Source organism: Bos grunniens, chromosome 13 (genome assembly GCF_055505025.1).
Source record: "Bos grunniens cultivar Pamir isolate PY7600 chromosome 13, Bosgru_T2T1.0, whole genome shotgun sequence".
In the NCBI taxonomy this organism is placed as follows: domain Eukaryota; kingdom Metazoa; phylum Chordata; class Mammalia; order Artiodactyla; family Bovidae; genus Bos; species Bos grunniens.
Genome location: NC_141177.1, coordinates 43,629,929 through 43,645,124, shown reverse-complemented (window position 1 = coordinate 43,645,124; position 15,196 = coordinate 43,629,929). Strand labels below are relative to the sequence as shown.

Sequence of the window (15,196 nt, the reverse complement as noted above, 5' to 3'; positions counted from 1 at the left end):
AAATGTCTTGTAAGTAACAGGGACTCGGCAAATATTTGCAGATGGACGAATGGATGCTTTTTGCAAACCTTGATTGTCTAATGTCCTGGAAGTTCCCTGCTGTCCAGGGTATGGAAGTAGCCCAGGATGCTGGTAGGGGCCACCTGGCCAGGTTGTCTGAATGTGACGGTTGATGGCTGGAGTCCTGAGGTGAGGCCACAGGTGGGCTTCAGCTGCACCACAGGGGGTATCATTACACCCCATCTATCACTTCTTCACAAGACAAAGCCTCCAAGCTGGACCCTTGCTCATTAGGGTCAGGGGCTCCAGACCCCTGGAAGAGTGACTGGTACAGAGGGCTGCTCTGGAGAGATGGGCTCCAAAGCCAGGGCTCACTGTGGGCCTTGATGCAGAAGGGAGGAGCAGGGGGGCATTGGGACATAGGAGAGCGATGACGCTTGATCTTGGCTTCCAGGTTATGAACCAAGAAGTCATTTTTTTACACAACACATCAGCAAACCTCCCTGTATCCATCCTGGCTACTATTTTGGATACTTATTAAGATTTTGGTTTAAAAACATGCTTTTGAACAACTTCATCTGATAAAAATGTAAACCATCTTTTGTTAGATGCCAGGATAAACTTTATTTTCCTTTCAACTATAATGAAAACACGAGGAACATATGGCATGTGAGTGCTGTGTTTCTACTTTATTGAGTCGTCACAGTAAATCAGAATTAAGGAGGGAGGGCAAACTGGGGAGTCAGGAAGTGGCCATTGCTGAGCCGTGTGCTCCTTGGGGGCGGGGCGCCCCTCACCGAGGGGCACTGTGCCAGCCAAGTGGCTCACAGGCACGGTCTACACCAACGTAGGCACAAACCAGGTATGGAGCATCAGGAACATTAAATAACGTGAGACAGCAAAAGAGAAATCAAATGACACCTTATAACTTAATTTACCATATTTATCAAATTCTATCATTTACATGGACTAAATATTGTAGACCTGGAAAACCCAAGAAAACATTCACTTAACATGTATGTCATACATAGGTACTGAGTGCAATGAAGACATGGTTGTTTCCTGTGGAATTTTCCACTGGGTGTGGACATTCCCCTTCAGTCGCTATAAGGGTTACACAGTTACATCTAAGACGTCACAGTCATCGTAAAAGCACCCCTCCCACCTGCAGATATGACAGTAGATAAAGTGTGGGTGGTCACTCCCAAGGAAGGTCAGGAACATGTGACCTGCACTGTCTAAGGATCCGAAGGATCTCGTGGTAAGGATGAGGGTCCCACCAGCCAGCCTCTCTCAGAGTCAAGGCTGAAGCCCCCTTCCTTCCCTGTGGCAGCTGGGAAGCCCTTTCCTTAACCACAGGAAGACACCGTGACAGTCCCTTCTTCACGCTACAAGTCCTCACTGCTGACTAATTAAGGTTTTACTACTTAAAATGTCATCATTTTGTGGAATTACTATTTTTTTTTTTTAAGTACAAACACCTACTCAGTGAGACTAGGGATCACCATCTTTGCTTCAGATGGAAATCAATGTGCAGAGAGGTGGGCGGAAGACCTGGGCCTGCCTGGAAGCCCTCGAGTCTTCTCCATTTGGGGCCAGCAAGGGCCACTTGTGTTTACAGATGGCTGACCTACTTAGTAATGTCATGAGTCAGCACGGTGACTCAGGTGGGTGCCCACCAGATAAGTGACCCTTGGAAATTTTGCTGAAAGGCATTTATTACAGAAGCTCAATATTTGCTTTTCTAAGTGAAAAAAAAGAAAAAAACTTGATCATTTCAATTTTCCACCCCAAATAACAAAAGTGATTCAAGTGCACGTGATTGCAAGCAAAAAACCTGGTCACTAGAGTCCCTGTGTTTCTAAACCAAAGCTGTTACTGAGAAGAGCCATCACACTGCTAGCTGTCCTCTGGGGTCGTAGGGTGGTCAGAATCTTTTGGGATTATAGGAAAGTCTATGTATTTGCTACCTACAACCACCTTTCCCACTCCGGGTCAGGAGGGCTGGAATCATGGGGCAGGAGTCCAGGGAGGTGGGCTTCAATATGAGTCCTGAAACCAAGTTTAAGAATTCTGATACAGGGGTTGTCTGGAGCCTGAAGGTGACATGGTCTCCCAAAAGCTAGAGCTTATGTGGGACTCAGGAGCACGTGATGTCCCGCCTGTAGGATCGAGGAACCCACAAGGAGCAGAACCTGACTCTGGGGCCATGTGGGCCAAACCACACCGAGCAGAAACCCAAAGTCACTCAAAGCTGGGGTTGGGGGGCGGTGGGGGGAGTGCCCGGGAGGACAAGAGTTGTGACATTTGCTGATACAACAGAGAAGGCGGTCACTTCCGGTCACCCTTGACGTTGCTATCAAGCCTGCAATCGGTGGACAAACCATTGACAGACCAGCCGGGAGAGCTGCTTCTGTTGGGACGAACTGGGTTCTCTCAGGTCCCAGCAGTGCTTGAGCCGCCCCTGCCTGTGGGCCTGGCCTCAAGTCCTACCCGCCATTCTCTGTAAAGCAGAGAAACAAGCTCCCTGGAGAATCAGAAGTCCCCTCTTTCTAACAGGAAAGCCCTTCTGAATCCCATCTCACAGTCTCCAGGGTCTGCCTGCTCCCCCTGCCATTGTTAGGCACCAGCCCACTGGGCGGTGGGTGGTCAGGGAAGATGGTGACTCTGCGGGGCAAGGGGCTCGGTGGGCAAGGGGTAGGCTGGGGGCACCCGCGGGTGGGTGCAGGAGTGGAGAAGCGACGGCAGGCTGGGCGGGAAGCACCTGCATGGTGCTTCTGGGCCCTTAGCTGGTGGCTCCCCTGTTCCAGGCTCAGGGCTCACTCTGGAGATGGTCCGAGGGCCTTGGTGACTAGCAGAGGGCCAGCCCCCAACACCCCAACCCCAGCAAGGGCACCTGGCAAGCACAAATGGAAAGTGGGGCTGTCCTTCTTCCCTTTCTGAAGAAAAAAAAAAAAGACACAAGAGGCCCCTCTTGGGCAGCCAAATGGATACAAAGTAGGGATCACACCCTTCGCTCGAGTTCAGTCCCCCTAAAGCTCTGTGTGTCGGGAAAAGTGTGGAAGGCCCCTCCCAGCAGGAGGCAGGGGTGCCTACCACAGGGTGAGGCCAGGAAGGAGCTTTTGCAGGGACAGGACTCTGTGTTTCTAGAATCACCCGAGCACCCTGAGATAGGAGCTTCACCATCATCACGTAGAGGGCCTCCAGCAAGGATAGGGTCAGGGTCAGGGTCAGGAACGCTCTCCCTGGTTAGCGGGCATTGGGGACCAGGTGGAAAACACAGCAACGGAGGCACAACTTCTACCGGGCTCGAGGCCCAGGGGAAAGCCAATTTCCATGATGATGAAATTTTGGGCTAGCCGTGAATCCTAACAGAAGGAGAAGCAAAACCAATGCAGGAAGCCCTCCTCCAAGAGCGGGACAGGGAAACATCGGACAGTTTACAAAGCAAAGGAGACTCCTGGGGGACAGAGCCAGCTGCCCCCCGCCCTCCCGGGGAGCCCGGAACCTCCTCCTGTTCCCTCTGCTGGGGGAGCCCCACCGGCGGGTGCGTCTCTGGTTGTTGGCGACTTTTCTTCTTTCACAGTCCAAGGTTCCTGAGATGCTACCTCCTAGTTTGAGAGTCTGATCCGCAGCATTTTGGTGGGATTCCTCCTCAAGTTCAGAAGCCCGTGAGCACGGAGACTTGCCGAGGAAACAGGCAGAGCAGCGAGGTTCCCGGAGTCTGGGTTTGGGGGTTCGGATGGGGAAGTGGGGGAGTCTCCTCCATCTCCTCCTCCCCAAGAGGCACCATAGAGGGGAGCTCAGCCCGGCAGCCAGGACCTGGAAGGAAGCAGAGGGAGGCCCTTGTGGGCACAGGGTGGAGGGGGAGGATGTGTCATGTCCCCAGGAAGAGGGCTGGACCCCTGCCTGGTCCCACATGTGTGCAGGGACGTTTGCTGGATGAACCCACAGACCTCCCAGCCTTTACTCTAGACCTTCCTGCAGCGCAAAAGGAGCTGTGAATCTTTTTGAAATTTATTGGGCCTTACATCCAATCCTCAAGTAAAGAAGGAAGAGAAAAGGCACCATTAACACTGTGGGTGTGGGGCAAGGGCAACAGAGCAGAGCTGCCCCAGAATCAGTGAAAGAACAAGACAAAAAGTCAGGGGCGGCTTGTGGCTCCATCGAGTTATTATTTACATGGATTTACATGTTGATACTTTACACCAGGCTTACAGCTCGATTATTCCCCAAGGGGTCTGAGACGGGAGGTCAGGACTAATTGAACGAGTCCAGAAGTGCCTACAGCTGTTGGGTCCCAGAGAGAAAAAGGAACGAAGCTGAAGCCTGCGCACGCCCCATCCCCAGGGCTGCTCCAGGAACCCAGGCGCCCGCTGCTGCAACACACGGCCGTTGTTGCTGAGGTGGGTCCCCCTGGGCCCAGCTTCGAGGGAGGACCATTTCATCACCCTTCTAATAACCTATTTTTAAACCCTGCTGGGTTTCGCCCCAGCTTCCTCAAAAGCAGGCTCTCTAGCCTTCTCCCAGCATGCTTCACTTCCGGGCTTTGGCCTGACATTTCTCTCATTACCGGCCTTTGAAATTAATTTACGTAAGTGGCCTTATTCACAGACAGCATCTCCTTTCATTTTGGGACCTGACCTTCTTGTTTCTAGGGAAAGCCTCTGGAATCAACACCTGTGAACACGCTTGGACCCAAGGAGACTGCCTACCCCAGGCTTGTTCCCCAAATGGCTCCTTAAGATGTCCCAAGCCTGGCCTCTTCTGTCGCCTCCTTCCAGGCCCAGGAAGGTCGGGCAGAGAGAGTTGTGAGTCTCTCTTCTGCTGTTTTTGTCTTTGAAAACAGGCTGATTTTTGGTAAAAGCAGCATAGCTATACTGTCATCCAAGGTGGAGATGGCACTGGTTACGGACATCACCCCAGGCCCCTGGAGGACGTCGGCGTGTGGTTCATCAGGGCGGGCAGCAGGGAGAACACCCCTGACTCAATCCCAGATACGATTCCAGCTTGAACACCTTCACTTTAAATTGTATAAAATTTCACATCATTAATTAGGAACCAGGGCTTCCCTCATAGCCCAGTCGGTAAAGAATCTGTCTGCAATGCAAGAGACCCAGGTTCGATCCCTGGGTTGGGAAGATCCCCCTGGAGAAGAAAATGGCAACCCACTCCAGTATTCTTGCCTGGAGAATCCCCATGGACAGAGAAGCCTGGTGGGTTACAGTCCATGGGGTCACGGGAGTAGGACACACCTTAGTGACTAAACCACCACCAACTAGGAACCAACCCCACCCACACTGATTTCAGATCCATTGGGAGAGGGAAGCATGGGGGAAAAAAAAGCAAGTAAAAATGCAGGAGATAAAGCGATGCTCAAAGATGTGATATCAGGTGTGAGTATTGCTGGATCAGAAGGGAAATATTTACTCCCCTACTCCAGCCAGGAAGGCCCAGGGGGCTGGCCCTCACAGTCCTGCACTGCAGCATGGCAGGTGGGTAGGGCAATGCCAACTTGGACCAGCGTGAAACTCTCAGTGCAAAGTGGCCTTCAGGCATCTCAGGGCAGTGACCCCACCACTGGCGCCCCAGCAAGGTCATGCCAGAGCAGGAGACCGCACCACAAGTCCCCTGCATACCTCCAGTCCCCACCTTGCCTTTGGCATGTCCCTGGCCTGCGCTGGCTCCCACTGTGTCCCCCATGACTGATGGGGAGGTGGCCACCACGGACAGAGCAGGCTGGCCACAAAGGGGGGTGATCCCTTTCCTGGCCGCTGACAGCCGCTGCCTCCACCCGGCCTTTCCTCGTGCTAGAAGCCAGTGTTCAAAGGACCCTGGAGCCCCACTTGGCCACCTTAGGAGATACAGGGTCACAGCAAAAAAAAAAAAAAAAAAAAGGCTTTTGTGTGAATCCCCACGACTAGGGAAGAGTGTATACTGTTCTGCCTGGCCGACATGGGCTTTGTGGCTCGTGTCACCTTGGGGGCTGGCACCAGTGAGCCCAGGTTGGGACAATTCTGTGGCTGGGGGTCAAGAAAAAGCAGCTGGGTTGGAGGGTCAGCTCCCTGTGCTGTGGGCCTGCCGGGGGGAGGAGGGCAGCGCATGGGATAAACCCAAAAATCCAGACCCTCACCTCCCTGTTCACATAGATCCAGAAGGGAGGGTGTCTGTTCCCCCGGCTCCATTGGGTGATGTGGTTGATAAATGACAGCTCGCTCCCTGATCCGCCTGTCTGAATCCTCATCACCCTCAGGTTCCTGGTCACCCTCAGCATCGGGTCTCCCTTCCACCCATGACTCCAGGAGGAGGTACAGCCTGGGCCACCCCGAGAGGCTCTGCTGCGAGGTGTCTGCTGTCCATCAGGGTACTGGGCAGGGTCCAGGCCCCAGACCCAGGCCGAAAGAGGCCCACAGAGGTCACACCTGCCGTGGCCAGCCTGCCCTCTGGGTCCTAAACCACAGCGATGCCAGGGTTCCCTGCCCTCTGCGCCCCGCAGCTTTTGTCTGCTCTTCCTTTCCCAGCTGTCCCATTCAGCAGCCCCAGGACGACCTGCCCTCCCCAGCCCAGGCCCCCAAGGCCCCATTAAGGCCAGCGGTCAAAGGCCGGCCCGAACGTGCTGCATCTTATCGGCCCATCTCAAGACCCCCACTCCTCCAGGCTTGGCAACAAAAAAAAGGGGGCGGCCCCGGGCCTACTGGCTCCCTGAGGCCCCCCCGCACACAAAAGGGCGGGTGACAAAGACATTTTCTGGGATGGCAGGTGTTGGTGTCGGATTCCACCCGGAGCACGGGGAGCTGGAGAAAGGCTGGGGTGGGTTTCCTGGGCAGGCGGGCAGTGCAGACACGCAGGACAGAGCCCCTCAGGGCTGAGGGGGAGGCGGCAGGAACCCCTAGCCCCGGAGGGAGGTGAGTCAGTGAGTGAACTCTCCCCCACTCCCCCAAGAGCAGGGCGCTGGGCAACTCCACTGACGTGTCAGTTCAAACACTTGTTCTTTGAACTTACCTTGTTCAAACACTGCAGTGAGACCTTGATGCATTTTAATCTGAAGGGAAAGAACATAAAATGGAGTGAATACAGGCCCTGCACACGCACAGCCCAACTCGATAATGAACACGGTGCTAAAAACACATCTGTTCCTGGGCTGCCTGAGTGTTCCTGCAGCTTCCGAGATCATCACCAACTGAAAATTCACCTGAAATTCCACTTGGCAGGACAAAATTCTGGCTGTTGTCACCTGTACAGGTGTGAAACGAAGGCGACATTAGCTTTCCCAGGACGTGTGACAGTTGCTGTGGGAGCCCTGCAGACGCTGGGAGCTCTGACCCAGCGCGTGCGGGTCGGCCTTTGACTGCTGGCCTTAATGGGGCCTTGGGGGGGTCTCAGTGTCCCGTTCCTGCTGCACGAGGGTTCCTAATGTTTTTTCTTAGGTATAGTCAAAGCTAAGAGTTTTCACGACAAGCATTTGGAATTCTCTGGAGGCCCTGAAAAAATAACTGATACCCACTAACTGTATAAGTTCACACATCTCTAAGTTTCATTTTACAGGTTTTTGAGGGGCACGCAGTGTGCTAATGTGGTACGGGCGTCACCTTCTATGTCACGTTTGCCAGGGAGGAAGAGTGAGGTGTACTGTGCAGAGGGCAGCTTCAAAGGGGACCCTTCAGAGGCAAAACTGGACACTCACTCACAGAGCAGCAGGACCCCAGCAGTACTGTCGGACCCAGAGACGCTCTGAGCTCCACCGCACGGACGGTTTTTCTCAACCACTCACTCCTCCACGGCCGTCCTATTTCCCACGTGGTTTGCCACATTGCCAATGCAACGACTTCTTTCTGAGTCAGGCGACAGCTCCTCACCCCGACCCCCACAACACTCCTAGTTCAGTGTCACTAGACCACCATCACTGTGCCGACTAAGGTCTGTCTAGTCTGAGCTATGGTTTTTCTAGTAGTCACGTGCAGATGTGAGAGTTGGACCATCAGATCAGATCAGATCAGTCGCTCAGTCGTGTCCGACTCTTTGCGACCCCATGAATCGCAGCACGCCAGGCCTCCCTGTCCATCACCAACTCCCGGAGTTCACTCAGACTCACATCTATCGAGTCAGTGATGCCATCCAGCCATCTCATCCTCTGTCGTCCCCTTCTCCTCCTGCCCCCAATCCCTCCCAGCATCAGAGTCTTTTCCAATGAGTCAACTCTTCCCATGAGGTGGCCAAAGTACTGGAGTTTCAGCTTTAGCATCATTCCTTCCAAAGAAATCCCAGGGCTGATCTCCGTCAGAATGGACTGGTTGGATCTCCTTGCAGTCCAAGGGACTCTCAAGAGTCTTCTCCAACACCACAGTTCAAAAGCATCAATTCTTCGGCGCTCAGCCTTCTTCACAGTCCAACTCTCACATCCATACATGACCACAGGAAAAACCATAGCCTTGACTAGACGAACCTTTGTTGGCAAAGTAATGTCTCTGCTTTGAATATGCTATCTAGGTTGTTCATAACTTTCCTTCCAAGGAGTAAGCGTCTTTTAATTTCATGGCTGCAGTCACCATCTACAGTGATTTTGGAGCCCAGAAAAATAAAGTCTGCCACTGTTTCCCCATCTATTTCCCATGAAGTGATGGGACCGGATGCCATGATCTTCGTTTTCTGAATGTTGAGCTTTAAGCCAACTTTTTCACTCTCCTCTTTCACTTTCATCAAGAGGCTTTTTGGACCATAAAGAAGGCCAAGTGCCAAAGAATTGATGCTTTCAAATTGTGGTGCTGCAGAAGACTCTTGAGAGTCCCTTGGACAGCAAGGAGATCAAACCAGTCAATCCTAAAGAAAATCAAACCTGAAGATTCACTGGAAGAACTGATGCTGAAGATGAATCTCCAATACTTTGGCCCCCTAATGCGAGGAGCCGACTCATTGGAAAAGACCCTGATGCTGGGAAAGATTGAAGGCAGGAGAAAAAGGGGGTGACGGAGGATGAGATGGTTGGATGATATCACTAACTCAATGGACATGAATTTGAGCAAACTCTGGGAGATGGTGAAGGACAGGGAAGCCTGGCGTGCTGCAGTCCATGGGGTTGCAAAGACTTGGACACGACCGATCAATTGAAAAACAACCATGCCACCATCAAATCTGGACAAAGGACTTTTCTATCAGTGACATGGACTGCTGTCTGCCTGACCACTGTGGTGAATCTGGATAGTCTGCTGACCTTGCCTGCAAGGCTGGTGCAGTGACCACGGCCAATTTCTAAGACGGATGCCGCTGGAGGAGGGACCAGTGACAGATCTTAGGTGGGGCTTTTTGGAAGGAATGTGGGTTTCTCTGAAGCCATATTTTCTAATCTGTCGATGAAATTTCACTCCACCAGACCCCCTAAAGTTACGTGGGGTTGGGAACTCCAGGACAGAGAACAATAGTGACGATGCACTAGACTTGTCTGTCTTCCTTGATTTCCAGACACTGTGAACGGCTATCTTTACATGGAAAGTGAGCTCTAGCGGCACAGCGAGTTCTCGGGCAGTGTTGACTCTTGGCGCTGGACTGTTCTGCTTTCTGTGGGACCTCTAAACACTGCAACGATCAAGATTGCCCCTCTTCCTCGCAATGCACTGTGAGCTCCCGGAAGGTGGCAGTTGTGGAACATCTCCATGAGTCTTCCTCCAGCCAAGGGGCTCAGCTTCCATGCTGTCGATCCTCTCCACTGTGAGCAAAGGGTCTCCCCACGAAGGGCTCCATGGCCCCCTCCCCTGTAGCCCCTAGGCGCTGGCAATGCTGGGTGTACAGGCACCCGATTGGTGGGACTGAGCAAACAGATGGCGCGGCTGACAATGGAGGGCTTGTTTGTAATTGCTGATGAGGACAGGCGGCCCTTCTCCCGGTGCGTCCCCACATGCAGCCGGGTGTGCTGTGCTGGACTGGACAGAAAGTCTCAGGGACTGCCAATCCACTGGCGAGTTAAGGAGATGCAGAGACAGCGGCAGTTGGGGGCTGCCATAATTATTCGGTGGGGCTCAAATGTCACTCGCCCTGACACACAGACAGTGCTCCTGGAGGGCGGGGACCCCCTGCATGGAGCAGAGCAGCAGGCTGTCAGCTTCCTGATGCCTCCCCAGGGGGGGTCAGCATGAGATTCCGACTAACCTGGGCAATATTGGAAGCACCAGGAGACCACGGTGCTCGAAGCTGTGTGATGCCCAGGGACACGGGAGACATGAAGTCTAACCATGTCATTATCTCACTGGCTGGGCACCTGGTGTGTCCCAGGACATGTTCTAGGCTCTGGGTGACAGATGAAACCCCTGCTTTCAGAGGTTTGGGGGGAGGAGTTAATGGCGTGCTGTTGGGGGACAAAGGTGTCTTATTCTCTATTTGTACAAAGCCCCGATGTCAGCATGGAAAATATACAGGTAGACCATGTATCTGTGGTGTTTTGGGGGAGAGGACAAATTAGGAAATAAAAATGTGGGGCAAGAAGGATAAAAGGTTGAGAAGCACTGATTGTATGGTTAATATGCATGTTAAGGATGGAGTTTCCTTACAGGTGAATGGTGTGGGCAGTGGGGAGTTGGCCCCACTACGTCTGAGAGCAGCTGAGCGAGACCCCCGTGGGGAGAACTGGAGGGGACACGGGGGTAACGCGGAACACCAGTGGGCAACGTGCGGCCACTCAGTGGCTCAGACACCCCCAAGGTGGCTTTTAGAGAAGGATATCCTACTTCTCAGTTCTCGTATGACTCCTCTGACACCTGGATAATATCCACCAGGACTTCCAGGGATGAGGAGATCACCAACTTGGTTAGCGGCTCGTGGAGGCTTTTCAAGAGCCGGTGGGCCTTTCCATGGCCTGTTTTCTCTGGCTGCGCTCACTGGCAGAGCAGAAGAGCAAAGATTTGCACCGAGCGTCTTATCTCCAAGGCAAGGCTGCTGTCCAGGACTGCCCCCTGGGACATGCGCTGGGCAGGGTCGGACAAGAAGAGTGGCTGCTCTCCCTGGGTCCTAGTTACTGAGCAGTCAGCATGGGAGACGATTAGCTGTTCAGGATAATTAGAGAAGGGAATGGTTCTGAGAGCTGGCATGCTGAGGGACAGAAAGCAGTGGGCTGGCGTTCTGGCTTCGGGTGAGAGCTAAATATCCTTGAGGCAGGAAGGCGGGCTGAGTGGGAGATCGGAGGGCTGTCTGGGCTATTCAGACCCCTTGGAATGGCTCTGAGGATGCGAACAGGTGCAGCAGTGGATGGGGTGAGCCTACACTCTCAACACTGGCAACCCCAGACCAGTGGGCACTAGCCAGCCTAATTACCATCTCCAAATGGCCCAAGGAAGGCGTCCAGAATTTCCCATCCGGCCGCAGGGGCTGGGTCCTGGCCCCAGCCCTGGCTCTGGACTGGGCTTCCTCTTTTCAGTCATTGGTCTTGCCCATCAGCTTCGGTCCTGAAGCATAAAACTAGGACAGCTGGACTGAAAGACGGGCGGGCAGAGAGAGGGCATGCCCGGTAAGTCCATCCACCTGTGCAGGGACTCGGCCAGCAGGTGGAATGTTTCGAAAACAACTTGTCCAGCATTTTTCTCTTCCCCTTGCATGACTATAATGTATTCTTAAGGATCTATGACTGAATTTAGCTAAACTGAACATTGAACATTAATGTCTTGTTAGGCTGTGGTGGAGAAAGGTGCTTCCAGACCTGCTTACTGTCTCACAGGACATGAACACAGCGATCTCAGTTATATCCCAGCCATGGAGAGAGTGTTCATTTTACCAGTCTGAATGATTCATGTCTCCAAATAGAAAATCAGTACAGAAATGTTTATAGCAGCCATATTCATAATAGCTGAAAGACAGAAACAGTCCCAAATGTCCACCACCTGATGAATGGAAACAAAGCGTGGTCTGCCCTTACAATGGAATGTTATTTGGCAATAAAAACAAGTGAAATACGGATACAGATTACAATACAGATGACCCCTGAAGAGGTGCTAAGTGCATTAAGCCAGTCAGCAAAGATCACGTATCATCTGACTCCATTTATACGAAACGTTCAGAACAGGCAGGTCCAGAGAGACAGGAAGAGACTGGTGATTGCTTAGGGCTGGAAGGTAGGATGAGGATGGACTGCTAGTGGAATTTAGGTTTTTGTTTTTCAGGAGGGATTTTTAAAAAGTCTCTAAAATTAGATTGTGGTGATGGGTGCACAGCTTTGCAAATATAGGAAATGTCAACCTACTCTAGTATTCTTGCCTGGAAAATTCCATGGACACAGGAGCCTGGTGGGCTACAGTCCATAGGGATGTAAAGAATTGGGCACCATTGAGTGGCTGAGCTTTTTAGAAGTTTATTTCCTGGTTATCATTCATATATTCTTCTGGAAAAGGAGAATATAAAATATTCTTTCTTTTCACCATCCGCAGACTTCAGTGCTACTAAGAGAGGTCCCGTTTGGCCTCTGCTTTGGTTGCTGCTTAACAGAAATTCAGGCAAAACCATCAAGGCTTCCAGGAGCCTACCCTGGTGGCTGAAACTGTCCATGTGCCACCTTCTAGAGCCTTCTGGACATGAGGCTCCACTCACAGCTCACAAAGCATGTGAACCTGAAGAGTCAGGGGCTCTGGATTCTCCCAAAACAACTTCTCAAGGTTATTTTGAATAAGCTTCAAGAGTCACTTCCAAAAACTGTCTGGGAGAAAAATTCTTGGTATTTTCGGGCCATCTCTTGGCAACTGCTGTGTGTCCCTAGGGCCATAATTAACACGGAGGCAGGGGCAGGATGCCACTCACACTTAAAACCCTGCAGGACTGAGAACCCAGGGCAAACCTAAGGCAGCATTTCACAGAAAAAGCAGCAGCTTCGAGTTCTTCCAAAGGAACCGATTAAACGTCATGTCAATATTTTGAACAGTCTCAGGTCCTGTCTTTTCTGAGGAACGTGGGACCAGCCTCCACGTTTGCCTGGGGCAGGAGGGTCCCCATGCTGGCGGCTCTGAGGTGTGGGGTCTTCCTCTCTGCATCTCCTCTCATCCACGCCTCTGAGAGTCCCCATCTCAGCCAGCTTGGGAGAATTACAGACCGATGGGCAGGACACTTAGTGGGACAGCTACCACACATCAGGCCAAGTTTCTGTCCTTTCCCGGCTCACGAAGCAAACGGTATGGCCTGGCTCAAGGAAATCACAACCCAACTGACCCAAACCGCTGGCTAAATGTCTTTTTTGCCCCTTGATAAATCTTTTTTCATAGGTAGTTGTGGTTTGGAGCTGACTAATCTGGGTTTATGAAAAATAAGACAACGTTGGTGATTCCTGAGTATCTGCTCCCCAAGGAGACATGAAGCTCTGAGAGGGACAAGGAGAGACAGAACGCAAGGTGTCAGAGCCCCTCGTCCTCCCCTGAAATCCCCAGTACATCCTGCTCGGGGACAGCTCCCCAGGGAAGGCGGGGTTGGAGCAGCGGTGGGACATCTGACAGGCGGCACCATCATTTTCCTTCAGATCAGGTGGAGCAGATGTTCATCACATCCATCTCTTCCCTCTTCCAGAGCTGACACTGGGAGAGTAAGAGTTTTAGAGGGAAAAGGGGTGAATAAACATGAGGCAAGTTCAGTTCAGTTGCTCAGTCGTGTCCAACTCTTTGCAACCCCATGGACTGCAGCACGCCAGGCCTCCCTGTCCATCACCAACTCCCCGAGCTTGCTCAAACTCATGTCCATCGAGTCGGTGATGCCATCCAACCATCTTATCCTCTGTCGTCCCCTTCTCCTCCTGCCTTCAATCTTTCCTAGCATCAGGGTCTTTTCCAGTGAGTCAGTTCTTCGCATCAGGTGGCCAAAGGATTGGGAGTTTCAGCTTCAGCATCAGTCCTTCTAATGAATATTCAGGACTGATTTCCTTTAGGATGGACTGGTTGGATCTCCTTGCAGTCCAAGGGACAAAAGGTGGCGCAAAACAGGGTGACTGAAAATTCTCTTTAAAACCCTCCATACCACTCAGGAAAGCCCCCGACCAAGTCTCAGTTTCCCCGCCTGCATTGTCACTGGGCTCCGGCGGCCCCGCCTCCCCTACACCTGGCCGGGGTCCTGCTGCTCTTCATGGCTCCACTTTCACTGGGAGGACAGGAGGGGCCGGGGAGGATGAGACCCAATTATGGCGTTTGTTCTGGCTCTTGCCTCGGGCCCCACACACATCTGTGACCTGGAGACACACCTGGACCCCTTAAAGCAACAGTCAGCCTTCTTCCTGCCTGCACTGCTATTGTACTCCTGTTGTGTATAAGAAAGAAAGTGCTGTCATTCTTTAAAGAAATTACGGCCAAATATAGGTACAAGAAACTCACACACACAGGACAAAGCTTTCCCTCCATAGGCTGAGAAAAATCAAGGAGTAAGGGAGGTAAGTTAGAGGAAGCTGGACCAGGTCGCCTTTGTGAGACACAGTGGTTCTCAGCAACTGCCTACTTTTTGAAAGGCAGTCCCCATCTCCAGGCCACACCACAGACAAAAACCCCCAAGTCTTTGGTGGAGGGACTTGCAGCATCTGGGGAGTGACCCAGGGCACAGCGGAGCCAGCACCACCAAGTTCTGGCAAATGGATTATGGGTCAAAAAACCTCCTATGAATGCTTTAACATATTTCCAAGAGGAGGTGTGCGTGCTCAGTTGTGTTCGACCCTTCACACCCTAGATATGGCTTATATTTTGATGCCTTCCAAATGTTTGTTGTGTGGGTGGTTGTTCTTTAGTTGCTCAGCTGTGTCCTACTCTTTTATGACCCCATGGACTATAGCCTGCCAGGCTCCTCTGTCCATGGGATTTCCCAGGCAAGGATCTGGAGTGGGTTGCCATTTCCTTCTCCAGGGGATCTTCCTGACCCATGGATGAAACCTGAGTTTCCTGCATTGGCAGGCGGGTTCTTTACCACTCAACCACCTGGGAAGCCCTTCCAAGAGGATACATTTTGAGTTTTTAAAAGAAATGTCATATGCACAGGGGTTAGGCTGAACCGGTGACATTAGAGGGAGGGTGGAATTGGGTATGGGTTGGGGGGTGGTGACAGCTGGTGCAGGGCGATCAGTGGTTCTCAGGCCGGTTGCCAATGACACCCAGATGCAGCCCAGGGCATGTGCGGGCAGAGTGGGTGCCTCCAAGCCCTTGAATGGATGGTGACCTCAGATAACTTGTATTTGGGGGCCACTGTGGATGACCTGAGCAGA

The 15,196-nt window shown here is 52.3% G+C and overlaps 1 protein-coding gene across 12 annotated transcripts in view; it reads right to left on the bottom strand.

Annotated features, from left to right (window-relative positions):
• Positions 1 to 668: 668 nt before the first annotated feature.
• Positions 669 to 15,196, bottom strand: part of RALGAPA2 (Ral GTPase activating protein catalytic subunit alpha 2) — a 280,383-nt gene continuing 265,855 nt past the window's right edge. For 6 of the 12 annotated variants that reach the window (XR_015139448.1, XR_015139449.1, XM_086333691.1 and 3 more), the window contains 2 exons: positions 7,003 to 7,042; positions 669 to 3,845 (listed from right to left, as the gene is read on the bottom strand). Coding sequence is in view for 7 of the 12 variants with exons in the window: in XM_086333699.1 (XP_086189825.1) it covers positions 7,038 to 7,042 (5 nt within the window). In the remaining 5 variants the exon portion in view is untranslated. Of the gene's footprint in view, positions 3,846 to 7,002; positions 7,043 to 11,787; positions 13,536 to 15,196 lie in introns of those variants that run through there. The other 6 variants (XM_086333702.1, XM_086333703.1, XM_086333708.1 and 3 more) reach the window with 3 other exon arrangements.